Genomic DNA, 27905 nt, shown 5'->3' with positions numbered 1-27905 from the left:
CCTTTTTTCTATCTGTCAGGATTATGTTTACCCAGATGTTAAAGACAGGCAATTTCTCCACTACTTCTACCGAAAATCCAGAAGCCAACATTTTGATGTGGAACAGTATAACAAGCTAAAAGAGGCACTGGCTGAGGTATTTTAATAAGTCTCTTGGTGTAAGTGAATGGTGCAGTGGTCTCACCATTTAAGACTTTTCAATAAATCATGAGCTAATTGGAAAGTAGCTTTTAGATTGATGCATTTTCATTTTGTATGCTAAAAAATGTGCATATGTACCAGATTACCTGGAGTTTCTTTAAAAGCTGGAAGGAAGGAATTAAGAATGGAAATAAGCAGCACTGCTTAGGCAGCCTGTGGAGGCTGGGGGAGAGGGTGAAAACAAGTCACTCACTTGTGTTGCTCAACAGTGATAAGCTGGTTTCTCTCCAGCCTCCATCTTCCTCAGGGTACGTCTACACTACGGGATTATTCCGATTTCACATAAACTGGTTTTATAAAACAGATTGTATAAAGTCAAGTGCACGTGACCACACTAAGCACATTAATTCGGCGGTGTGTGTCCATGGTCCGAGGCTAGTGTCGATTTCCGGAGCGTTGCACTGTGGGTAGCTATTCCGTAGCTATCCCATAGTTCCCGCAGTCTCCCCTGCGCCTTAGAATTCTGGGTTGAGAGCCCAGTGGCTGATGGGGCAAAAATCATTGTCGCAGGTGGTTCTGGGTAAATGTCGTCAGTCATTCCTTCCTTCCGGGAAAGCAACGGCAGACAATCATTTCGCGCCCTTTTTCCCTGGATCGCCCTGGCAGACGCCATAGCACGGCAACCATGGAGCCCGTTCAGCTTTTTTTTTTTTTTTTTTTACAGTCACCGTATGTGTACTGGATGCCGCGGACAGAGGCGATACTCCAGCGCTACACAGCAGCATTCATTTGCTTTTGCATGATAGCAGAGATGGTTATCAGTTGTTCTGTACCATCTGCTGCCGGTGTAAATTGGCAATGAGATGATAGTTATCTGTCCTTCTGTGCTGTCTGCTGCTATCATGGGTGCCCCTGGCTGAGATCGGCCGGGGGCGCAAAGGCAAAACTGGGAATGACTCCCCGAGTCAATCCCTCCTTTATGGTTTCTAAAAATAGAGTCAGTCCTGCCTAGAATATGGGGCAAGTGTACTAGAGAACGAGTGTATCAGAGAGCACAGCTGGTCTGTGTCAGATCCCACAGAAATGATGAGCTACATGCCATTCACGGGGGGGTGCCTCTGCAACAACTCCACCCGTTGCTTCCCTCCTCCCCCAACCTTCCTGGGCTACCGTGGCAGTGTCCCCCCCCCCATTTGTGTCATGAAGTTATAAAGAATGCAGGAATAAGAAACAGTGACTTGTTAGTGAGATAAAATGAGGAAGAGGCAGCCTCCTGGTGCTATGACAGTCCAGGCAGGACATTAAGCGGTGTAGGGGAGAGGAGCCCAGCATCCCGCTGCTATGATAGTCCAGGCAGGACAGAATCTTTTCTTTACACAGGTAAGGGAGGGGACTGATGGATCTCAGCCCCCAGTTGCTATGATGAGGACGGTTACCAGCCGTTCTGTACCATCTACTGGGAATGACCGAGAATCATTCCTATTTTCACCCAGGCGCCCCCGGCCAGCCTCACCTGAAGCCAGCCAGGAGCACTCCCGGGTTGATAATAAGGATGGTTACCAGTCCTACTGCACTGTCTGCCTCCGGGCAGGGGAGAGGAGTGGATACTGCTCTTCACTGCTGCAGCATCGCGTCTACCACCAGCATTCAGTAGACATAGGGTGACATTGAAAGAAGTCAAGAAACGATTTCTTTCCCTTTTCTTTCACTGGCCGGGGGGGGAGTAAATTGACGAGCTATTCCCTGAACAACGCCGGACAATGTGTTTAAACCTACAGACATTGGGAGCTCAGCCAAGAATGCAAATACTTTTCGGAGACTGCTGGGGACTGTGGGATAGCTGGAGTCCTCAGTACTCCCTCCCTCCCTCCATGAACGTCCATTTGAGTCTCTGGCTTCCCATTATGCTTGTCACGCAGCACTGTGTAGCCTGGAGATTTTTTTTTCAAACACTTTGGCATTTCGTCTTCTGTAACGGAGCTTTGATAGAACAGATTTGTTTCCCCATACAGCGCTCAGATTCAGTATCTCCCATACAGTCCATGCTGGAGCTCTTTTTTGGATTTGGGACTGCATTGCCATCCGTGCTGATCAGAGCTCCACGCTGGGCAAACAGGAAATGAAAATCAAAATTTCGCAGGGCTTTTCCTGTTTACCTGGCCACTGCATCCGAGTTCAGATTGCTGTCCAGAGCGGTCACAGTGGTGCACTGTGGGATACCACCCGGAGGCCAATACCGTCGATTTGTGGCCACACTAACCCTAATCCGATATGGTAATACCGATTTTAGCGCTACTCCTCTTGTCGGGGAGGAGTACAGAAATCGGTTTAAAGAGCCCTTTATATCGATATAAAGGGCCTCGTAGTGTGGACGGGTACAGCGTTAAATCGGTTTAACGCTGCTAAAATCGGTTTAAACGCGTAGTGTAGACCAAGCCATAGTAGCAGTGATATGGAACTGGGAAAAATCTTCACTGCTCCATGAGAAATAGAGAGAGTTCCCCGGTCCACAATAAATAAAAAGGACCCTGATTTATAGCCAATTAAAGTAAATGGAAATTCTCCCTTAACTTTATTGGGTTTTTGATCAAGAACTCTTAGTGAATGGATGGAGTTACAATTTTTAAAAAATAATTGTGTAGGATTCAAACTAGTTCCTTTTATCAAGACTGGGGCTTTAAAATATTTTCACTATCTGACACTAGTCTGGAGTGTGAATTTTGCAATTTATGCTAGAGAATGTAAAATAATTCAGTTCTGCTGTTGTAGGAAATGGGCTTTATAAATTTTCCTAGGCTTTGCACTGAAGGTGACCGTGTACTATGCATGGGGTCCTACATTCAGTTCCCTGAAGGAGGATGTTTGTGCATCTGTATGACCGCAGTTCCCGTTGGTCAGTCTGTTTGGCTGACAGATTAACTCACTGAGGGCAGGAATTGTTTTTTGATGGTAATGATATGACCAGGAGGCTGCACTTGTGATTATTGTGGGAAATCTGTGTTATAAGGTTAGGGTCCTCTCAGAAGCAAAACACCTGGCTACAGGGAAAGAATATCGAGAGTATGAAAGGAAGGTACAAATTAAGGGTGACTGAAAGGGATAAATATGGACACAGAACATCTTCCATTTAATTCTCTCTTGTGTTTACAGGTTGAAGAGTCCCTGAGACGCCTGCATCAGCCCCTACATCTGCAACTTCCAATACAGGAAATTAATGACAAAGACTAATTTTATTTTCATAACTGTCATTTGCAAAACCTATTCCAGTATTAAGTTTCTATGTTGCAAACTGAATATTTTTGACCACTATAGTTCTGAACATTACTAGAAATGTTGATTAAAATTATTATATCATTAGATTTTTAAAAAAATAATTCCTGAAATAAAGAAGTCTTTCAAAATATGCATTCAGATCTTGTAATAAATTGATGTGGGCATAAAAGTCAGTGGTGTTCTAATGTACTGCAGCATTTTACTATTTTACTATGGGACTATTAACAGCAGAGGAATAGCTCAAAAAATGGATGTGTCATGGAAAGATTTCTGGTATTTATGGTCAAATGTATTTTTATACTTTAACAGGTCTCCTGTCTAAAGTTCCAATTCAGGAAAGTCCGTGTTTAATATTATGCATGTGTATAAGTGCTTTCCTGAACAGAGATGAACTTTAAATCATGTGGTTAAGTAATCCTGAATCAGAGCCAAAAAGATGGTCCTCATTTTGTGATACTAACTCTATTTATATACTTCTGCAGCATCTTCCAGCCAGAATCTCTTGCCACTTATAAAAGTCAGTAAGTATTATCCACATTTTACAGATGGGGAAACTAAACCGTATAGACGTTAAATGAGTTGCTTAAGGCCCCAAATTGAGGGAATCCCTGACCCAGGATTAAGGAAACCATTTCTTGGATCTCTCTCCATGGCTCTAACTTCTGGCAGTGGTGCGGTCTTAACTGACAAAATCAGAGCACAGAAACCTTGAACCACAGACTAAGATCCTCTGCATTATTTGATTTTAAGTTACACAGCAAGAATTAATTTTTAGAACGATACCTATTAGAATGAATATACAGAGTTAGTTTACATCTAATAACAAATTTGGGGGGGAGTGACTGGCTTAGTTTCATTTTAGAGAAATACATTTGTTCGATGCTTTGATCGTTTATCCTAATCAAGTTGTATGCAATTTATATACTGAATGAATAAAATTAACGATAAAACTAGTCAATCTTAGGTCAGTATATACTATACATTAAGTCTCAGGCATCTATATAATATGGTACCTCAAATCTAAAACAACAAACAATTTCGGACACCAAGTCTGTCACCAGTAGTTTTTCTTAATTCAGGCTGTATTGTGTATTAATTTTTACAGCATCACATGTATGCTCATCTTCAGGGGGCTGAAGAACATATTTGTACATAGCTCTTCTGACTAGTACTAGTATAAACTCAGGGAGCTATTACAGTAATAGATTAAAGTTTGGCATGCAGTGTTCAGGGTACTATAAATTTAAATACACATTTTATTTAAAGATGTTATTTTCCCATATTCAAAGATTGTGGGAAAATATTTGACCAAGCAATGAAGACTTCCAAATTTCTAAGAGGTATTTAAAATAATGCAGAATAAATTTGTCAATCTGAGTTTCCTATTCTTGATGAAGTAAAAGGCAGAAAGAATAGTGTTTTGGGGGTGGGTGGTTTTCTTTGTTTGTTGTTTTGTTTTTTCTTTTGATTGATGGTAGGTCTCTTGGATTGTGAACTGACTATAATTATTGTGTAAATCAGAGAGAGAATCAATGGAACCCCATACTGTCATTTTTCTAACTACAGCAGTTCTTTAAAGTTCAGTGAAGAGACGGTATTGATCTAGTAAGGAAGAGCCCAAGCACAGCAGTGCTTCATTGATGTTCAGTTCCTCCGCTAAAATTGAAGGCAAAATATCACACAGGCTTGGAGTCTAGTGAAACATACATTGCACATTTTAATGTGTTGTAGGTGTTAAATATTTAAGATACAGAAAAATTACAAATATACCTTAGTTGCACTCCTCATAAATTAATGTCAGTGCAAAAAAAAAGCTTTTATACTCTAATGCAGTTTTAAAAATTTGTGAAAAAAGTTAGAAAATGCTAGAATGCAGTTAGAAAATAGACACAATGTCATTCAAGTGCAAGTCAGAACATTTTTAAAAATTGGTTAAAAAGTGCTTGCTTTCTTTGACTTGCATGACCCTCATTACCATGGGATCTGAGCACCTTGCAATTTTTATTACACAGAAATCAGTGTTACAATTATTTCTCCCAAAAGTCCCTGAGATTGCTGTTGCTGCAATGCTGATTTATTATAACAAAGCAGTAATTTCTAATATAGAAAGGTGGTTTTTTTAAGTATTTACATTATGGCTCCTGAAATTTGATCCCAGCATTTTCGAAAATAGGCCTGTTGAGGAAATGCATGATGTGATGTGAATAACTGTGCAGTTCTCTAGCTCCATCGAAAATCATGGTATAAACTACTGAACAAGAGAACAACTCCTTCACTCAGTGATCTTCTAGACTACAAGATTAAGTGATGAAGATATTTTTCATTTTTGGAGTGAATCTGAATAAGATGCCATTCTCACAGATGGGCAAATCTACTTTGATTTTTGAGGGAAGTGTAATTTTTTAGTCAGCATTGAGGCAAAACAAGGAATCTGCTTCTTTCCTATTGCATTAATGTCTCTGCACATATCCACTCTGCGATGAGATACTTTCCTGTTAACTAGAGTGAGAAGTTCTGTGAATTCCAAGGAAGAACCATACTTTCTTATCATCTCACACAAGTCTTGAATATACCAGGTGCCATTTAGAGTTTCACGATGAGAATAGTAACCTATTGGGAAATAAGAGCATAGGACTCCATTTAACCTTAACTGAAGAGTAGAAGCCACAGTTAATAACTTTCAATATCACAATTTATTTCTTGCCAGTCATGTTCATGGACTGCAGATAAGTTTTAGATATACGTCTCTGCACTGTTTATGCTATCTTGGGTACTCAGATGTTAGAGATAAAAACAGTACGTTGGCAAATTTGCATGAGCAGATTTAACCTGGGATTAATAAGAACAGCCACACTGTGTCAGACAAATGGTAGATCTAGCCCAGTATCTTGTCTTCCAATAGCGGCCACTGCCAGATGCTTCACAGAGAATGAACAGAACATGGCAAGTGAGTGATCAAGTGATCCACTCCCAGCTTCTGGCAGTTAAAGGCTCAGGACACCCAGAGCATGGGGTTGCATCCCTGATAATCTTAACTAATAGCCACTGATGGATCTACTCTCCATGAATTTATTTAATTCTTTTTTGAATATACTATAGTTTTGGCCTTTACACACACACCCCCCCTCCCCGGCAACGAGTTCCACAGGTTGACTGTGTGTTGTGTGAAGTAGTATTTCCTTTTGTTTGTTTTAAACCTGTTGCCTCTTAATTTCATCAGGTGAGCCCGATGGTTCTTGTGTTATGTGAAGAGATAAACAATACTTTTTCTCCATACAATTCATGATTTTATAGACCTCTATCATAGCCCCCCCTTTTTGTCTCTCTTTCAAGTTGAAAAGTGCCAGTCTTTTTAAACTCACCTCATAATTTATAATGGGTGCAACTCCATTTCTGTCAATGGAGTTGCATATTAGTGATTAATTTTGCCCTTTGACTTTATACAATATTTTGCAAAAAGATTTTGTATTAATATTTTTATACCTTTCCAACATCAGGTAATGTTAAGTTGAATGCAATATTGATTCAGTAGCAAAAACTGTTCTGTAAATTCACCCACTGTTGAATTACAGGAGAGTCTTCAGGATTGGGAATGAGATGGTTTGGGGAGGGCACCCATCTGCGTTAGGAGGTTTAAGAAATCACATCCAAATGACATGATACTAGAAGTGAAGAAGAATATTTCCTTTTGACAGGTAGCTCACTGATAGGGATGTGATCAGTATACTTTGAGTTCAAAGTCATTTAAACATTGCAAGTTAGATGGCATATTTTCATTTATTCTCAAGCCTTTACACCATGCGGGGCAGACAACACCACTAATGCAGACATGCAAAGTGGTGAGTTTAAGAAACTTGAATTCTTGTTTTGATTGTGTGATGAAGAAACTCTGCAAGCCTACTATATTTAGTGAAACAGCAGTGATACAGCTGCAAAACTCCTGCAGGAGTTAGATGCTAGAAACTTAAGTGCAAAATAACAACATACCTTCTGCAACTGAGTAGCACATTAGAAAGTCTGCACCAGCAGGTAAAGTATATATAGCCGCAGCATCCACTTCAGTTTCATTGACACTGGACTTGTCTACAATACTGTCCACTGCATCCTGAACAATGACTGGGTCGTCATGTTTATCACCTCGACATGCCTAGCAGGAGAAAAAGCTGAATCCTTTCATCTGCCAAGTACAGTTAGCCATCACAGAACAAAAAGTGCTTCCTGTTTGTTTAGATGTTCTTCATTTATGTGACTAAGTTCAGAAAGAACTACCTTTTGTCCTGCTCGTACATCCCCAGGGCTTTCAGTGGTAAAGAAAGCCGTTTAATAGCGATGGGCACCATACTGACCTATTCTCCACTTTTGGAAGGAGAAGAGGGTAGTAGCCTTACAGATCAGTTCAGGGAGGGTGTTCTGTGTAAGCAGCAGCTTGAAAAGAAGTGTGGGAATACCCTTGTGAGAGAAGCAGGTGCATGAGGCTGGCATTGTCAGTGAAGCAGAGTGGGGGACTCAATAAGATGCAAGTTTCCTCACGGCCGCCTCCAACACTTCAAGGGGTTCAGCACTACCTTCTACTAATGTCTTGGTTTGCACTGAAAATGAACTTACAGCAAGGGTGGAATTGATTTTAGGTCATGGCTCTAGTTTTTGTTTTATGGGTGAGTCTACATTAGTAGGAGCCTCTAAAAAATTAGTTTTCCTGTTGAGATACTGAACTTCTCCCCCGCTTGCTGCTCTTACTTCCATAAAATCCAAAGTGGATTTACTCTTAGTATAAGATACTGAACAGCAGGTTTAATTCTGCCAGGACTCTGTGTCTGAAGGAGGTTTCACTCTAGAGGAGAGGCGCTATAAACGGGCTGGAGCTTTAAATTGCAGCCAGGTCTCCACAGGATTGCTGCAAATGGAGGCCACTCATTTCCTGAAGGCCCTGGCCACTGTCACTCATCTTGAGTTATGCAGCCAATCTGAGACCCCACTGGAGCAAGAATTCCTTTGCTAAAAGGCCAGGAAAGGCCAACATAGTGCAGGACTAATCGAGCTCCAAATACAGGCTTGATTTTATTTTTTTTTAAACATAAAAATGTTAAGCATAGGTCATGCAGTACAAACTCCCAACAGCATCAGGCCAAGGGACTTCAATCTTGACTAGGAGGGAACCACCTGATGAGGCAAGGATATAGTTCATGGAATTTGCCCATTCAGTCTTTAGCCTTCCTAAGTCTGGCATCTAGGTACTAGCTGTGGTCACCTAAAAATCTGAGCTAAGGTCACCAACTCTTCCCCCAAAAAATGACTGGACAATTGTTGGCCATCTATCCTACGCAGTCTTGATTTGAGCTGGCTTTCATGTATCAGTATAATTTTACCATTGTGACTCACTGGCAGCTTCATTACACGATTATTACCTGTGTTAGTTAGCGCAGCAAAAAATTCAATTTAACTGATTCTCAAATGCTTTTGTACACTGGCTAAGATTTTCCAACCCAGGCTACATAACTGTAACACAAAGACCACTTGATGCCAACTGCCAGAGGGCACAGAGAGACAGAGATCCCCTGGGTTCACTTTAAGAGGTCACGTAGAGTCTCTGATTTAAAGCTGTGTCACACTGGATGTCAATCATTGCAAGATGTTATATATATATATAATGTATATTATAATGCTGAAAAATATATATTTTAGGCCTTGTAGCTAAAGGCAGCATGGTTTGAAACAAGTGCCTCCTCTCTGGAGAAGTTTTTCTCCTTAGTGGACCATTGTGTGTTTTACAATAGAAGTCTATTAGAAAATTGAGTTAAATGCTAATGAAGAGCTTGAAGAGAATTCAGAAGAGGTGACGATCAAAGTTCTTGTCTGGTATATCTGGGGGCGCAGAGAGAGACTCAAGCATCCTTCAATGCATGAAGACAAGCTACAGTCTTGATCTTATGGAAGCGGGATTTCAGTCAGCTTGGTTGAAATATGCTGGGGAAAGGCACTGGGTTAAGCTATCATGCAGAAGATCAGGAAATAATCTCGTTAGTTAAGTTTAGGCTCTACAAAGCGTGTTATGACTTTTTTATATGTAACCATGTGTTTCCTATAGTCTTAATTTCTATTATTTGAATCTCTATTCTTTGATGATAAACTTATTCTTGTTTTCACTTTAAACATATTTAACTGCTTTGTGTTAAGCAGAGTGGTGATCCTAGTTGACTTGAATAAGCTGCTTTGGGAGTAGCGAAATTGAGTAGCATGCAGTGGAACGGGCTGAGCACTCCAGAGGGATGCTCAGAGGACTATGGAGTTGGTATGTGCCTATTTTTAACCTGCAGCGAGAGAGAGAGAGGTATGTCTATAGAGGCCTGAGAGGTAGTACGTGTGTTGCCAGAGGCTGGTGGAGACAAGCTGATCCACAGACAAGACTTCCTCTCACTAGTAGCACGCTGCCTCTTGGAAGTGTCATAATAACCACCGCCTTTTCCACATGAGAAGAAGTTATCCCAAAAAACTGTCCTCTGTACCACTGGGGAAAAAAGTTCACTAATTCAAGAACAGAGATCTTACCTGTATTATAAATATTTTAGGCTTTCCTACTAGACTCGGGCATTTGTCTCCTTTGAACATGTTTGTCACTGTCTGAACTTTTATTTTAGCATCATAGGCATAAACGTGATTATCTTCACCATGGCTCAGGAACACACACACAAAGCAGTCAGCATCACTGTGGTTGTCCATTGACACTAAAATAGTGGAACTGTGTTTAGATGATTATGCAATCTTAGAGTATTTATTAAACACCCCACCATTAGTCCACTCAGAACCACATTTAGCCATTTAATCTCAAATCAGTCCTATTTGAAATACGTTGAGCCAGCGTCTCAGCTGCTGTAAATCAGCATAGCTCTGCTGAAGTCTGAAACTATACTGATCCATACAAGCAGAGGATCCAGTCTACTGGAAGTTAGAGAGGTGCTTAGTAAACACTACTTCTGTTGGTCATAGATGCATCTTGGGAATTCCAACACTTGCAATGCAATACAAATGAAGTTTCTACTGATATAAAAATTTATTTTCTGTTCCTTAGTCTTCTTATGTTATGGGATTTCATCATAGAAGAGAAACAATCCAGGTTACAGTGAACTTGTCTTAACAATGACGGAGAAATACAATCTTATCTAGAACTGCTCCTGCAAGCAGGCTAAGACATACCTACTACATGATCTCCTACCTTCATAAATGTTCCGCATAACCTCTTCTGCTTTAAGGTCATCAAAGCATCTGACTTCAAATCCAAGCTCTGTCAAACTATCATTAAAAACACACATTTTAATAAGTATCCTTTGTGAGTTATGCTAAAAATGCCAGAGCTTTTGTTACTCCCTTTGGAATAGACATAAATCCGACTGGTGTGAAGGGCTTCAGACTATGCTTGCTTGGAAACTAACCCCAATAAACATCACATTATCTGCACTTTGGACTTCTGGTCATTTGCTGCATGTAATGGTACCCAAACCTGATACCCAGGAGTGTCTTAAAGATGCATAGAACAAAAAAAAAAAGTAGTTTTATAAAGTCAACGTGTTCTTATGAAATAGGAATTCTGTTAAGAGCAACAAAAAACACAAATAATTGAGGTACTCCCCCCAAGGAGCTGTCTGAAAACCAACCAATATGTGAAATAAAGTAGAAAATCCATTTTTGCCAAAATGCAATTTCATTTTCAGTCAACTATGAGCCAAAATGATAATTTTGGACTTTTTTTTTGGAAGGGTTATAATACTATCAAATAAAAAATTGAATATAAACAATATAAAAACTTAATCATGTCCTGAAATACGCTGATGCTGGGCTATGCCACTTCACTGTATTACGCTTTTGATTAGGTTACATGCAGCCACTTCCCTTGTGAGCTCTGTGCTAATCTACTACACTTGTAACTGGTTACTTTATAGACATCAGGTCAATGCCAGCCTAGCCTGGGTCCTTTACCCATTTTTACTCATTTCCTCAACACCGTGATGTGCTGCTGTTGCATAGTTCCATAGGCTAAAACAAAAATCACTGTGGAACTGCACTTCTTGTGAATGGAACAGTGGGTTTGCTATCCCTTCTTCAGAGGGGCACGTGTTTCTAATTACTACATCTAATATTGTATGCAGTGTCGCTATAGCTGTGTCAGTCCCAGGATATTAGAGGGATGATACGGTAATATTTTTTTATTGGACCAACTTCTATTTAGTGGGAGAGACAAGCTTTCAAGCCACACAGAGCTCTTCTTCAGTCAAGCCACACAGAGCTTTTCTTCAAGTCTGGGGATGATCTGAAGAAAAGCTCTGTGTGGCTTGAAAGCTTGTCTCTCTCACTAAATAGAAGTTGGTCCAATAAAAAATATTACACCTTATGACGTTGCACTCCGTAATGCTTTATAGAAATATGCTTATGAGTGTAAATATGACATAACTGAGATGTATTTTATGCTAGATAGGCCATGTAACATATCTCCGCAAAGGTTATGATCTACTGAATATATTCATCCTATTTGTGTGCATGTGTCATTTTTGTATTCGAAGTTCTGAATACTGGCTATATAGTTGTTTGATTTTAAGTAGCCTCAGTGAAGCATTTGATCAGCTTCTTAAGAAAAGACTATTCTCTGTAACTGCCCAATCAAGAAACACTTGAGCTGACAATGCACTTTGAAAGATGCCAATCCACATCTGAGCTTTCCTGGGAAAGTGGCATCGGCCTTTAAAGAACTGAGTCATGCATGGACATGTGACTAGCTCATGTGACTGCAAAACTCCATCTTGTGGAGGGGATTTTACACAGGAAAGGAGAGGGGTTTCCACCGACAAGAGAAAAGACTATATAATTCCCTGGGAAACCCCTTCAAAGGACAGTAACTACAGGGGTGTGAGTGATTGCTGGACCCAGACTAGAAGGAGGTTAGTCTGCCAAAGAAGCTTAGACTATGAGACTTAGACTTGTGTGTTTTATTTTATTTTGTTTGGTAATTTACGTTGCTCTGTCTGTTATTACTTAGAAACACTTAAATCCTACTTTTCATATTTAATAAAATTATTTTTTACGTATTAATTAACCCAGAGCAAGTAATTAATTCCTGGGTGAGCAAACAGCTGGGCATCTCTCTCTCTCTCTCTCTCTCTCTGTTACAGAGGGCAAACAATTTATGAGTTTACCCTGTATAAGCTTTATACAAAGTAAAACTGATTTATTTGGGGTTTGGGCCCCACTGGGTGCTGGAGCCAGGAGCACTTCTTAAGCTGTTTTCAGTTAAACCTGCAGCTTGTGGGGGACGTGGTTCAGACCTGGATCTGTGTTTATAGCAAGCAAGCGTGTCCGGCACAACCAGGCAGGGTTCTGAAGTCCCAAGCTGCCAGGGAAAACAGGCTCAGAGGTAGTCCCAGCACATCAAGTGGCAGTCCAAAGGGGGTTTCTGTGATCAAACCCGTCACACACCTCACCTACTATGTCTCTCTATATCTAATATTGTCAGTGTTGGCAGAGTCTGAAATTTGTTGGCAGTCCACAGTGGAAGACAACTAGTGCTAGGAGACATGGGTGTTTTCTATAAGTCACATATCCCTTCCTCTTTGCATATCTAAATAGTTGTAAAATAGCATGTGGTTAAGCTTAGACTATACTGGCTCCTTGAGTTAGCTACATCAACATACGGATGTACAGCACAATTGTTCCTAGAGCTTCATTTGGCTGCAGAGCTGCCCTGCTTCCCTAAAGCTGCTTTTTGGTAACTACCAGTTTCCTATTTTGCATCTGCTAGCAGCTAGAACTGTGTGCACTTGCTAGGTGAATAGGAATAAAGGCTTCTTAACTTCCTTAACTTTTCAGTCAGTTTTTGAAATTGTATCATAGAGCACATCTGCTTACCCTAAACCCTGTCCTTGAAATACTCTGTTATTGGACAGCATAAGTTATTAAACAGATTTATTTGAACTTCACATCACTTACTCAAACTGGTTACTGGTTTAGTGAATCACAAGAAGTGCAAGATGTGAATCAACAAAAGTCAATTTATCTCCTACCATAAGCTGCACAATTTTAAGACTCATATTTAGAACTTCTATCTCAACAGTAGACATTTGCATCCAGCCATCACTGGATGGCTGATTAGAGATAGAAGATAAACTAATGTTGCCAAACAATATTAAATGGGCACAATCTGCTTGAAATCTAATCAATTACAAAAAGTGAATTGAAAGTAATTTCAGGTACTATACCTTCTCCCTGGCACTTCCTACCAGTTTGTGATGTTACAATCAAGTTTACCTTTTTTCTACATTAACCTATAGAAATGTGTTCCATTTTTCCCCCTCATGATAATGAGACAGAAAAATACATTGTCTGCTTAGTCACACAATACTAAAAAGCCTTTAAAAATTAAGATCACCACTTAGTCTTCCTCGCCCTGATGGCTGCCTATACCTCAATAGTCTATTTGCATAGGGCCTGATCTTGTCCCTACTGAAATCAGTGGGAGCTCTGCCTATTATTTCAAAGGGAGCAGAAGCAGGTATTTAACTCTTTTTATCATGGGGCACTGTGCAAAATCTTTCAGTCACAATTATGTCAATGAAATCAGTTATTTTAGAGCTGCTTAGATAACTTCCATGACAAATCACTTTGAATTGCATATTTTTATTTTAACTTATCTAAAAATAGTATCCTTCTGTAAAGCAGCCCAATATCATCTTACCTGCGTTTCAGATTGTCTCTGTCTGCAAGTGTGCCCCGTCTATCTGGCAGTGTTAAGTGCCAGTAAAACTGCTCATGGTTGAAGATTAAAGCAACCCCTCTTCGCCTGTGGTTCATTTTGTATTGTGCTGCTGGATCAAATGGTTGGCTGTTACAAAGACAGAACATGCCTTTCAATTAACAAATAAATAATTATTAGTTCTCCTACATATGTTCAGCGGACAAGATTTTCAAGAGTGACTAGAGAGGCTGGGTACCCAAATCCCTAGTCACATTTGAAATCTGGGGCACATTAAATGAGTCATTCAAAAATATCATTAAAGAACTGGCTGCAGTAGATAAAGGCCAGTAAATTCTGAGTTTAAAAAGATGTATCTGTAACATTCATTGTTTGCTTGGATTATCTATTGAATTCCAGGACAGAAGACTCCAAATGCAATAACTAGGTACATTATGATAAATTAAAGTGGAGTCGGAACTCAGTACTGATTCTCCAGGTTTCACAGTTTAGCCAGACTTCTTATTTTAAAAGTCATAGTGCAGACACCTTTTCATAATGTAAGTGTGCACTAACTGTTTACTGAATCATATGCAACATGAACATGGCAGTTTAAGTAGTCACATAACTTTCCCGAAGACAACATTGCGATGTTAGATTCTTATGCTGGTGGGACAGAGAGATTTTCATCCATGCTTATGCAAGTAATCCAAATAACTCAAGCAAGAAGAAATCAAAATGTACTTAATACCAGTGACTCAGTTACAAGTCTGTCCTATTCAGCATTTCTGCTCTTAGCATCACCATGCTCAGTACTCAAAAATCAAGAATGGGGAAACAGGCAGAGAAAGATAGGGCATTTTTCTTCTCCTTAATTATTCAACCTCCACCAATAGGAAAACTATGTCGGGTATAACCTGCTATAGCCTCCAAATCACTTGAGCAGCGACACTGTGGACTTCTAAATAATAAATTTCCACAATAGGCCACAGTTTAAAATAAAATGGATACAAGCCATAAATATTTGGTGCATACAACATATCTGAATCTACTGAAAAAAGAAATTATCTTATGGACTTAAACAGTAATCCTTGTCTAACTTGAGATGCATACTAAAAAGCACCCACTAGGAAGTATATGCAGTATTTTAAATAGCTTCTTCCACGAAATCGGAACAAAAGTAAACATTCCACCTGAGAAGACCTGAAACCAAATACTTACCTGTCAAAAATAGCTAGCATGACTAGAGCCAGTTGTAGGGCAGTGTGACCCAATCTGGGCTATCACACTTGGCACCCTAGGACTGACCATGTCATGTTTTCAATAAACAAAGGCATAGCTGGAGGCTGCTTCTCAGTCGCTATTCCCTATATTGCTGCCTCTATGTGCCAGAAGGAGCAACTTTTATCTCACACTTTGCCCCCACCATTTGTATTATATGGATTTGTAATATGTCATATATTGTATGTGCATATGTCTAAGTAGCCCATAATATAGATATGCTAATTGTTCTGATAAGCAGAACAAACTTGCAATGAAATTCTGTGGACTGTTCTAAATATATAACCAGGGCCATTTGGGTCCTGGATATTATCTAGCAGGAAGAAAGATGATGAGGAGAAAAGTTAATTGATGGGCTAATAGTTGGAGAATGGGTGTTGAATGAAGTCTGTGAAATTGGCTGGTATGAGGACATATGCAATTCTTGCATGTCATCTCAATATCTGTAGAACTGGTTCTGGGCATAGTTTCCCCTGTATTTCTTCCTTATTAATCACATACACACTGCCTCCATAAAGTTATATCTGGAATGTACCTTTTACTTTAATCCTTTTAAAATATAAATAGTGCATTAATTTTTTTTTAATAGAGTAACCTAATTTCAAATGAGCGCTCAGATCCCAAAGAATTGTGTTGTGGTGACATCCATGCAGTTTCATGCCGGTTGTCTCTCCTATCCCTATTATTCTTGACATGCATCACCTGTTTCTCATGGGCGGGGGGCAGAGCCACCACAAGGAACAAAGAGACGCTCCCAAAACAGGTAATAGGGGAAGTGGCAGCAATGAGGGTGTGTGTGTGTGTGTGTGTGTGTGTGTGTGTGTGTGTGTGTGTGTGTGTGTGTGTGTTCACACACATGAATATTAAGAGCTGGATGAAATTTTTCAGCTGAAACTTTTTTCGCTGAAAAAATGCAGATTTGGACTGACCAAAATATTTTGGCAAATTAATGCTGACTTTGTGAACTGCTTTAGTTGAAAAAAATGTAGAAACCTAGAAATGGTTCGTTTTGACATTTACAAAATGTTTTGATTTTTCAGCTAGATTCAGAAGGGATATTAAGAGCCTAACTCCAACATTTAGGCACCATTCACAACTGACGAGGAGCTAGTCCTTTAAGCCAGGGCATTCATCTGGGATGTGGGAGCCGAGGATTGAATGCCCCCAGCTTTTGAGCAGGGACTTGACCACAAGTCTCCCCACTCCCAAGAGAGTGCCCTCAGCAGCTGGCTATTGAATATTCTGAAGCAGGTTCCCTCAGTCACTCTTCTTGAAGCTGTTCCACTTCGCTTAAATATTTTTTGGGCTAGAGAGAGGTGGTGAATGCCCTAACTACCAGATTAGAAGAGTCATTATCATTCTCTCTGTCCCAGTGACTAAACCTATTTATACAAAGCGGAAGGGCTTCAATAGGAGAGCTTGAGAGAAACCCCCACCAGAATATTCCATATCTCAGAAGTAAGAGCACTCTTCTGAGAGGTGGGAGATTCCTGTTTAAATTTTTTCTCCCCCACCCTCTCAAGGCAGAGAGGGTGGAATTAAAACTGGGTCTCTCACATCCTGGACAAGTGCTCTAACCGGCCACTGGGCTGAATGTTGTAAGAGTGGCAGCACCACCTCCTTATCCTCCAGCTGGATTTTAAGTGGGGCTGGATCTGGTCGGCATGCTCTGACTATTTCTACTACATTGACCCTACCAGCAAGAGAGTTAGGGGAATGACTATCTTCCCCTGGTTGGAGGATTATGCTGGGATTTAGGCATCTGGATGCCTAGAGTAAGGCAGCAGTGGGCATACTCAGAAACAGAAACTTGCTGCACCAACAGACCTTTACAGCAAAAGTTAGGCACCAAGTGAATTTAGGCGCCTATAGGGTTAGGCAGTAGCAGAGCATGGGGGTTGTGGATCACAACAGCACCTCAATCAGGAACTTGGGCACTTAAATCCCTTTGTGGATCTGGGCCCTAAACACACCCCTTTCTTCTGCATTTCACTCCTGCCTATCTTAGGTAGCTCCCTAATCAGCTTGCTGGCTCCAGTGAATCCCATTCTGAGGACTCTAACTCTCCCCATGCATTGTGTGGGAAACCCAAGTACCTAACTTGGGACCATGAATTCCACTCAATAGCAGGTTGCCAAGGAGGTTAGTGTTGCAATGCCTAAGTCCCCTTCATTAATCTAGCCCTTCCTACTGTTTGTATATGTTCACTGTCCAGCACTATGGAACTCTGATCCTTACTAAGGCCTCTGGATGGTGCCATAATAAAATAGTAATTAACACTACTACTTCATTGATACGTAGGAGTTTGATACACATGTTCTGTAATGTTAGGGGGCTTTCTTGGGTACTCAGCTTCGGCTCTTAGCAAAGATTTAAAAAAACCAAGTCATAAATGGGTTTCACATCGCTATCTTTCTTTAGTTGTTCTGATTAAAACGAAGGCGTTTACCTTCTCTCAAGGGCATCTGTTTCTGTGACATTTTGGTCTCCACCTATAATAAAAAGAGAGCCAAAGGATGTTTGAATTACTAACCCAGTTATTAAAAGAAAATTTGATATCTTAGGAAGTGGGAGATTTTCAAATTTAAACTTTGTCACATTGCAACACCCCAGAATGCCATTCCAGCACTTTTTTTGGTGGGGTTCCATTACTATCACATATGAGTGACAGTTCTGGAAATGCATTCCAGTACTTCTTTTTTTAAGGACTCATATGTTGAGCACAGGCAACCATTTGTAAAGTACACTTGCTAACATAAACAAGGCAGTTCATACACAGGCCAGATAATTAGGCATGAAATCACTTTATTTGCATTAATGCTCATTGGGGTGAACAATCTTATGGCTTTAGTTTTGGAGGCCATTCTTAAACATGAGAGGGGTAGCTGTGTTAGTCTGGATCTGTAAAAGCAGCGAAGAGTCCTGTGGCACCTTGTAGACTAACAGACGTATCGCAGCATGAGCTTTCGTGGGTGAATACCCACTTCATCGGATGCATTCATATTCACCCACGAAAGCTCATGCTCCAATACGTCTGTTAGTCAATAAGGTGCCATAGGACTCTTTGCTATTCTTAAACATGTGACCCCAAAAGACCAGATATTTAAAATTGCAAAAATGCAAATGCATAAATTGTATATCTGCAATCATGGACACTGCATATGCAACTGACAAGCTATCCATCTGGTTATTTTAACACACATCCTCTGTAATTTCATGCAAAAACTGTGCACGCTTTTGAACACACTATTTAATTTCTAGCACATAGTAGCACTTCTTTTAAATACATGATCTAATCAGCCTGAAAATAAGCATTTCTTTGAGGTTAGCTGTGTCACGCAACAATTTAGTAAGTGATGTCGGTATAAGGACATCCAACTAACAGAAAAATTCTAAAACATTCAAACAACTCACACCCTTTCTTCAGCTAAAATGCATAAAATATGTACATAAGCTGTGTTAATACACCCAAAACTCCCACTGAAATTAATAACACTATTGATTGTACAAGGAATACAGAGCTGGACCTAGTGTTCTAAAGAGGTTAAAGATAAAGCTGTCAACTATGTCCTGTTCTCATCTTCTCCCACCTCTATGTTAGTGTCTCCATCGATCTGAAGATATCTCACAATCCATATTACCAAAAGTGTGACAGCCCACAATACTCTTTTTAACCTAGCAATTTTATGGACGTAATACACTTTACTGTACCTTTGGTATTGGCAGGGCCACTATCCACCTGGATTTGCCCTGCAATTGAAAACACCACAACAATGTCACTGTCATAACATACAATGTATCAGCTGCAAAAAAGAAAATATGAGCACATTTTTATACTACACAACTCACGCCTTTTCATAATTTGTTTCTGTAATAGTACCCTTCTGTAAAGCAGCCAAATATCATCTGACCTGTGTTTCAGATACTCTCTGTCTGCAGGACGGACCATGTTTGTTAACTTTTGTGATTATTTTTTGCCCTTTGCTGCCCCATTAATACCCTACTATTGAAATCAAGTCACAAAGGCCTTGTCTACATTAGCATTTCTTCTATTATTGACCTAGCACAGGTATATATCCACTGGTGACACCAATGGTGGAAATGCTAGTGTAGACCAGTTGCCAGTGTTTTTACCATCATGTTGTCTAACTGTCAAGGTTAGCTAGAACAGTGTAGGAAACACCTGTAGCCTGTCTACACTAGCAAGTCCACTGTGGCTACCATCAGAAGAACTGCAGCACGGGTGCTAAATTAATGATGGGAGAAGTGCTGAGAAGTATTAACGTAGACACAGCTGAACTTAGCCATAATGACACAGTTCAGAATCCTCAACAAAAGAACTATTACAGAGAGCATGTGTGTATGAGAGACACAATAGTTTTTGCCTGCAAACCTGGAGTTAAGGCTGATAAAGTAGCACTTCAGCCAAAGTACACTCAACCCTTAAAAACATTATTGTTTCCCTTAAAAACTACCTTTCCTTAGCTTGGAAGCTCCAAGTTAAGTTTCCACTTAATTGCCAACCTCTCCCAAAAAACATACCTAAGGTCTCTGTGATCAGGATATTGGGCCTATCTCAGTGTTGACAAGGAAAAGTTAACCTTCCTCTTTAGGAAGGGCCACTGCTACATGTGCTTAATGATGGGATATGCAGGGAAGTGCAAGCTGTGGGGAATTAATGAATTCCTCATTATCCCAGAAAAGGATAAGAAAGAATCAGGCAGGTGGGCTTGAGACAAATAAGCTTCAAGGGAGAACAGCTAGACAAAGGAATTGTCTCCTGGTGAACTATGCTGAAGTAAGCTATGTTGTGTGTTGAGTTTTATCTGACTGAGGTAAGACCCTTTGTTTGCTGGGTCTCAGGCAAAAGAAAACTAAAGAGGACTTCTTGCTTGCTCTTAATTTAATTTCCCTTTAATCAGTTTCTAGTCACTTTTACTCTGAGTTTCACATACTCAATCAGAAAAACTCTACAGTATTTGGATTGCAAACACTGCTAGAAAATGTTCATTTGTATTTTTGTGTTCAAGTTTCTAACTTTTTAATTAATGAAAATGTTCTGTTGGTCATAAGTCTTGTAAAGATGGGATTTTTCAAAGGAATATCAGGGAAGTGGAGGGGTACCCAACTTCCTTGGAATTCAGTAGGATCTGGGAACCTAAATTTCCATTGGCTCCTTTGAAAATCTCATACTAAAAGTTTCTTTTTTACAATATCTAAAATTTGGAACAAATGAAGTGACAACATTCCTTTCAAAGCTCACTGTTATTCAAATCTGTGTATTCCTTATTGGTTAACTCTAAGTGAATCCTTGGACACTAAAAACATAACAATGATTGCAATCACATGGTAATGGTGTATTTACTAAGGCCTAGATTGTTTTCTCTTATGGGAATTGCTGGTGCTACCAAATTGCTTGAAGTCCTAGTCGCACCTAAGACCTGGTGGCATTCTCAAACAATCTCCTAAAGGGGACCAAGCCACTAGATATTCTCAGAACATGCCTTCTAGTTAGGGCCCTGCACAAAAGATAGCCAGGGACAAGCAGTGGTGGGATGTTTCTAGGTCAGTCTATCCCATATCCCAGTGGTTAGGGCACTCATCTGGGATGTGGGAAGATCCTGTCTGCAAATCAAGCAGGGAATTTAAAGCAGGAACTCAGGCCTCCTATATCACCAGGCCACAGAAACAGAGTGACTCTACAGCCTACTGCTTAGGGCATCACCTGGGAAGTGGGAGAATCAGGTTCAAGGTCCTGCTCCAAAAATATTTAAGGTGTAACAGCTCCAAAGGAAAGATTAGGAGAGGAACACCCACTATCCAGGTGGCAAGGTACTCACCTGGGTTCAAGTACCTGTGCCACATCAAACAGAGGATGGATTGGGTTTCCCACATCCCAGGTGAGTGCCCTAACCACAGGTGTACTGTGTAGTTTAACAAGCACGTACTTGTGGATGTATTTTGTGCAGGGCCTGAACCAGTATGCATGTTCTGAGAACATCAACTGGATCAGTCCTCACTGGAAAGATGGGAGTGGGGGGAAATGGTTACTTTGAGAATCTCACTGGGGCTTAAGAATAAGAAAAAAGAAAAACAGATGACTGGCTTGAAGGGAACAACCTGAGATGCTATACTTAATGATTCCTAACATGTGGGTGGTGACTGTTCAAGGGTATGAGTTGAATGCCAGAGGTTGTCTATTGCATCACAAGCTAGCTGTATTCATCTGAAGCAGATTCACTAACAATGGGGCCCTCCTCTAACACCAGGAATGCCTTTTCCCTCTTTCCTATGAGTATAGGCACAGGCATAAGTCAATGTGTCAGGAGCTGACTGAGAAGAAATCTGAGCCATTAGCAATTATCTTTGAAAAGTCATGGAAGACAGAAGACATTCCATAAGACTGGAAAAGGGTAAATATAGTGCCCATCTATAAAAAGGGAAATAAGGGCAACCCGGGGAATTACAGACCAGTCAGCTTAACTTCTGTACCTGGAGAATGGAGCAAATAATTAAGCAATCAATTTGCAAACACCTAGAAGATAATAAGGTGATAAATAACAGTCAACATGGATTATCAAGAACAAATTGTGTCAAACCACCCTGTTAGCTTTCTTTGACAGGGTAACAAGCCTTGCGGATAGGGGGAAGTGGTAGATGTGATATATCTTGACTTTAGTAAGACTTTTGATACTGTCTCTCATGACCTTCTCATAAACAAATACAACCTAGATGGAGCTATTATAAGGTGGGTGCATAACTGGTTGGAAAATCGTTCCCAGAGAGTAATCAGTGGTTCACAGTCATGCTGGAAGGGCATAATGAGTGGGGTTATGCAGGGATCGGATCTGGGTCTGGTTCTGTTATATCTTCATCTTCTGTAATATCTTCATCAATGATTAAGATAATGGCATACAGAGTACACTTATAAAGTTTGCGGACGATACCAAGCTGTGAGGGGCTGCAAGTGCTTTGGAGGATAGGATCAAAATAATCTGGACAAACTCGAGAAATGGTCTGAAGTAAAGAGGATGAAATTCAATAAAAATAAATGCAAAGTACTCAACTTAGGAAGGAAAAATCAGTTGCACACATACAAAATGGGAAATGACTGCCTAGGAAGGAGGACTGCAGAAAGGGATCTGGGATCATAGTGGATCACAAGCTAAATATGATTCAACAGTGTAACGCTGTTGCAAAAAAAGCAAACATCATTCTGGGATGTATTAACAGGAGTAGTGTAAGCAAGACACACGAAGTAATTCTTCTGCTCTACTACACTCTGATTAGGCCTCAACTTGAGTATTGTGTCCAGTTCTGGGTGACATATTTCAAGAAAGATATGAACAAATTGGAGAAAGTCCAGAGAAGAGCAACAAAAATGATTAAAGGTCTAGAAACATGACCTATGAGGGAAGACTGAAAAAAATGGATTTGTTTAGTCTGGAGAAGAGAAGACTGAGAGAGGACACGATAACTGTTTTCAAGTACATAAAACATTGTTACAAGGAAGAGGGAGAAAAATTGTTGTTCTTAACCTGTGAGGATAGGACAAGAAGCAATGGGCTTAAATTGCAGCAAGGGCCATTTAGGATGGACATTAGGAAAAAGTTCCTAACTAGAATAAATTGCCTAGGGAGGTTGTAGAATCTCCATCACTGGGGATTTGAAAGAACAGGTTGGATAAACACCTGTCAGGGATAGTTTAGATAATACTTAATCCTGCCTTGAGTGCAGGGGACTGGACTAGATGATCTCTCGAGGTTCCTTCCAGTTCTATGATTCTATTAAATCTTTGTAGCCTTATGGCAGGGTTTGGTTCAGTGGTAGGCAACCTATGCTGCATTCGGCACGTGTGCCATACGAGCTGATTTTCAGTGGCCTTCACAGTGCCTGGGTCCTGGCCACCAGCCTGGGGGGCTCTGCATTTTAATTTAATTTTAAATGAAGCTTCTTAAACATTTAAAAAACCTTATTTACTTTACATACAACTATAGTTTTGTTACATATTATAGACTTATAGAAAGAGACCTTCTAAAAACGTTAAAATGTATGATTGGCACGCAAAACCTTAAATTAGAGTGAATAAATGAAGACTCGGCACAGCACTTCTGAAAGGTTGCTGACCCCTGGCTTGGTTGCTAGAGCACACAGCCAGCTGTGTATCTGCACGAAATGTACCTGCAAGGGCAAGAAGCAGATTGTGTGCGCAGAGGGCAATGTATCAGACAGCACTGGTGCAAATTTCAAAGTGCAAGCTACACTCTCCTTAATCTCATTCTGAATCAACTGCAGTGCCAATGATGCCCTTTAGCCTGTGCTAGAGTATGCCACAGCATGCACGGAGGACTAAGCAACCACACCCCACTCCATCCTAACTTTCTTTTAAAAGGAGGGGTGCTCCTAAAATCCATACAATATTAAATAAAAACCCATCATTATTGTGTACCCACTCAGTTAGTTGCAAACTAAGGGCTTGTATACATGGGAAAGTTATTCTGGAATAAGCTAAGGTGTGAATTAAAACCAATATAGTTATACTGGTATCATTCCCCAAGTGAACACTCTTAGGGTATATCTACACTACAGACCTTACAGCAGCACAACTGTACCGCCACAGCCATGACACTGTAAGGTCTCTGGTGGCAGGTGAGAGCTCTCCTGTGGGCATAATTAAACCACTCCCAACCAAGTGGACTGGAGAGCCTCTCCTGCCAACACAGCGCTGTCCACATCAGCACTCTTGCCGGTGAAACTTATGTTGCTCAGAGTGGTGTTTTTTTCACATCCCTTACCAACAAAAGTTTTACCAACAAAAATGATCATATAGACAAATCCTTACTCTGGTACAACAGTGGCTTCTTTGAGTTTAGTATATGTTGCTTGAGAAGGTGGTTAAGATAAACTGGAAAAGAAACCCTTACACTGAAATAAGTTTGTCCACATGGGGTTATACAGCTGTAACTACAATGGCATAACTGGTAAATATTTTGAAGTTTGAAGGGATTTTGTTTGGTTGGGGTTTTTTTGTTGATGGTGGTGGTTATGGGGGTATTTTTTTGTTGTTTTTTACAAACAATCTTTTGTGCAATCTACTACTCAGGCCAGTTCTGAAAACACAGTTGGGGAAGAGGTCTGGGAGCACAGTCATTGCAGAGTTCTATTCCTTTTTAACTGATTTTCGGTTAATACAGATGCATGTGTTAAGAAGTGTTTTACATGCACAGGGTACAATAGGAGGTGCTATACATTTTAAACATGACACCGTTCTTAGAAGAGAAATAAAATAACTTTTAAAAGCACTGTTAAATCACCTTTATCAGTAACTACAGGTGTCACACATTCAGGACCGGCGCTAGGGTTTTGAGTGCCCTAGGCAGACGGCAATTTCGCAGCCCCGCGCACTTGTCCCGCGGCTCCGGTGGAGCTGCCACAGTGGTGTCTGCGGGAGGTCCACTGGAGCCGTGCGAGCAGCCGACCGTCCGCAGGCACCACTGCGGCAGCTCCACGAGAGCTGCCTGCCGCCCCCTCTGGCGGCGTCCTGGTGGCTGCGCCCTGACCCAGGGTCAGTGTACCTCCGCTGCAGCCGGCAGCCCGGGGTTTCCCTGGGCCAGGGGACACCCTGGGCTGCCGGCGCCCTGACCCAGGGGACGCCCTGGACTGTGGGCTGCCGCGGCGGCGCCCTGACCCAGGGAACACCCTGGGCTGCCGGCTGCCACCGGCAGCTCAGACTCCCTCTCTGTCCCAGCAGCAGCGGCTGCTCAACCATTTAAAAAAAAATTGGGGGGCACTTTTTGGTGCCCCCAAATCTCAGCACCCTAGGCAACCGCCTATCCGCCTAAATGGTTGCACCGGCCCTGCATACATTGCAAACCTGCTTACATTTATTTTAAGAAAACACTAGTTTGACGGAGCGTGAATACAGCCCATTCTGTTAGTTTAGTGTGCAATGTATGCGTGGGAACAATTCACCTCTGGCTCCTTCGATCAATATCAATAAGTAGTGGATAGCTGGCATTTTATGCCTCCTGTTTGAAACCCTGCCAAGCAAAGGTGGCAGTTGTTTATGAATCACTGGTTTGCCTGGCACTGCAAGACTAGGTGCAGCATAACCAGTGTTTCATTCGTGCCCGAGCTTGCCCTGGCACCTCTAGGCTCGGCAGTTCATAGTCCCAGCACCTCTCCCTTGCCACATCAGTTATGAAAGTAAAAACAATTTCCTTGAGCCCGGGGCACCGCTTTCCGTACAAATTAAGCGCCGAGTGTAGCGAAGAAGAGCAGATCCCTGCCCTAGGGGCTGCAGCGGCAGGCACAGGAACCCGCGGCAGGGCGGCGGCCGCCTGAAGCTGTTTGTGTTGCTGGGGAGGCAGCAGCCCTGGGGGGAGAGCCGGAGACAAAGGGCGGGCCGGGCTCCCTGCGCTCTCACCTTTCGCTTTCCCTTCTCACGGGCAAGAAGCGGGCGATGGTCGCCCGCCCTGCACGGCCCAGCCTGGCCAGGCCTCCCCCCGCGCCCCAGCAGCCCGAGCCCTGCAGAGAGCCGCCCAGGAGCGGAGCACAGAGGCAGTAAAGGGAGCCCCCCCCCAGGGAACTATGGGGTTTAGGTTCCTTCCCCCAACCCCCTAGAGACAGTGTCTCCCCACCCCCGAGCCCAGGAGGCGCAGGGCAGTCCTGGTCCTCCCGCGGTCCCCGCCCGCCTCTCTGTGCTCCTGGGTGCCGCCCGGAGCCGGGCTCGCCGGCCCTACCCGAGTTGCTGCCGATGCGCCGGTGCTTGGAGCTCGCCATGGCCACAAAGGCTCGACGTGCGCCCCCACCGAAGCCGAACACACGCCGCAGCCTTTCCCAGCTCGTCTTCTTCCTTCGCTGCTTCCTGCACCGCCCGCCCCTAGCCCGCCTCCCTCCTGCAGTGGCCGCCGCCCCTTCCCGCCAGTGCTGCTCGGGCCAGGCTGAGGGGATCCAGGGGGCGCGCCCCAGTCCGGGGTTGTGCGGTCCAGTCAGCTGCCCTCCTCCCGCTGGGGGGTAGAGAACTAGCAATGATCCAACCAGGTCCTAGCCGCAGTAACTGGGCGTTTGGTTTTATATCACTGGACTGAACCAAACCCCAGATCCAACCCGCACCAGCACTGGGGGGGTTCAGGGGGCAGGAGCCAACTGGACAGTTCAGACCTGGCCCCTATATTTTTAATTAGTGTAGTGAACCAAGACCCTGCAGCTCAACACCACCGCCCGCATGCGGGACCGGCGCCAGGGTTTCTCGCGCCCTAGGCGCACGGCCGTTTCGCCGCCCCCCGCACTGATCCTGCGGCTCTGGTGGAGCTGCCGCAGGCATGCCTGTGGAGGGGCCGTTGGTCCGTGGCTCTGGTGGAGCTGCTGCAGGCATGCCTACGGGAGGTCCACCGGAGCCACGGGAGCAGACGACCGTCTGCAGGCATGCCTGTGGCAGCTCCACCAGAGCCACGGACCAACTGACCCTCCGCAGGCATGCCTGCAGCAGGTCAACCGGAGCCGCCTGCCGCCCCCCTGGCAAAATGCTGCCCCCTCAATAATCCTGGCGCCCTAGGTGATTACCTAGGCTGCCTATATGGTAGCGCCGGCCCTGCCCCCATGCCGAGCTGAGTACCCCTAAAATCTGGATCAACTTTCCCTTAGGGTACTTGTTGACTAGCGGTCTCCTGTCAGTATTTAGCCTTAGATGGAGTTTACCGCCAGCTTTGAGCTGCATTCCCAAGGAACCCAACACAAAGAAGACCCAATCCTGGCACACCAGGGGCCGTAAGTGGCCTCACACCATCCATGGGCACCTCTTAAATTCAAGAGGGCATGAAACTGTTAAGAGGTGCCCATAGACGATGTAAGGCTGGTAGCATCCGGTGGCCTCCGGCACGCCAGGACCAGGTCTTCTTGCAGTCAGGTTGTTTGGGAATGCAGCTCAAAGCTGTTGGAAAACTCCATCTAAGTCTAAAGTCTGGACCTTGCCTATGAAACATTACACTTAAGGGTCTTGCACATATGACTTTGCATGCAAAATTGAAACAATGGTTGCTTGGTCATTAGAAATGTGCAGGGACAATTGTGTGCCTCACAGCTGCACAGTTTTAAAAATTAGGTCCTGAATATCCCCCCAAATAGTGTTAGTGCAACAGCTGCCTTACCTAGAATCTGCAACTTAGGTCACTTGGAGGAAGTCCAAGTGTATGTGCACACCTAAGTATTTTGTCTTAAAATATCTTTCATTTTTTCTTTAAAAAAATATGGAACTTGCTGTTCTAACCAAGTTATTCCCCTTGTGAACCCTTTCATTGGATTCCTGTCTCTTACTGCATCAAATTCAAGCTTTTTGTCTTTACTGTCAAGGCCCTATATAGTCTCACTATCTACCTACTGTGCCTCTTTGCTCTCATTTTCTGTTATTCCCCATTTTATTCTCTCCTTCCTGGTCCCTTCATATTGTTCCTGCCTTATTCTGTCTCCTGTGCTTGTCATGGTTTCCCATTTCAGA

General features: G+C 42.3%; 2 protein-coding genes across 8 annotated transcripts in view; one reads left to right on the top strand and one right to left on the bottom strand.

The window, feature by feature from the left end:
* The window catches only part of MCUB (mitochondrial calcium uniporter dominant negative subunit beta), an 88187-nt gene extending 84643 nt beyond the window's left edge, over positions 1-3544 (top strand). For all 6 annotated transcript variants that reach the window (XM_050946751.1, XM_050946750.1, XM_050946752.1 and 3 more), the window contains 2 exons: positions 20-136; positions 3292-3544. In XM_050946751.1, the coding sequence (XP_050802708.1) occupies positions 20-136; positions 3292-3369 (195 nt within the window). In that variant the 3' untranslated portion in view covers positions 3370-3544. The remainder of the gene's footprint in view (positions 1-19; positions 137-3291) is intronic.
* Positions 3545-4848: 1304 nt separating this feature from the next.
* Positions 4849-26281, bottom strand: CASP6 (caspase 6). Of its 2 annotated transcripts, XM_050946762.1 has the most exons (8): positions 26152-26281; positions 19121-19159; positions 17859-17901; positions 14132-14278; positions 10625-10701; positions 9961-10136; positions 7402-7561; positions 4849-6024 (listed from the first exon to the last, which is right to left on the bottom strand). In XM_050946762.1, exons 1-8 carry the CDS (start codon positions 26189-26191, stop codon positions 5786-5788), a joined length of 921 nt encoding a protein of 306 aa, XP_050802719.1. In that variant the 5' UTR covers positions 26192-26281; the 3' UTR covers positions 4849-5785. The 2 variants fall into 2 exon arrangements, with proteins under 2 accessions (XP_050802719.1, XP_050802721.1); XM_050946764.1 differs by lacking the exon at positions 17859-17901 and having other exon boundaries at positions 26152-26201.
* Positions 26282-27905: the final 1624 nt, after the last annotated feature.

The sequence above is a fragment of the Gopherus flavomarginatus genome, chromosome 3 (genome assembly GCF_025201925.1).
Source record: "Gopherus flavomarginatus isolate rGopFla2 chromosome 3, rGopFla2.mat.asm, whole genome shotgun sequence".
Lineage (NCBI taxonomy): Eukaryota > Metazoa > Chordata > Testudines > Testudinidae > Gopherus > Gopherus flavomarginatus.
This window is presented reverse-complemented; position numbering and strand designations above follow the sequence as displayed.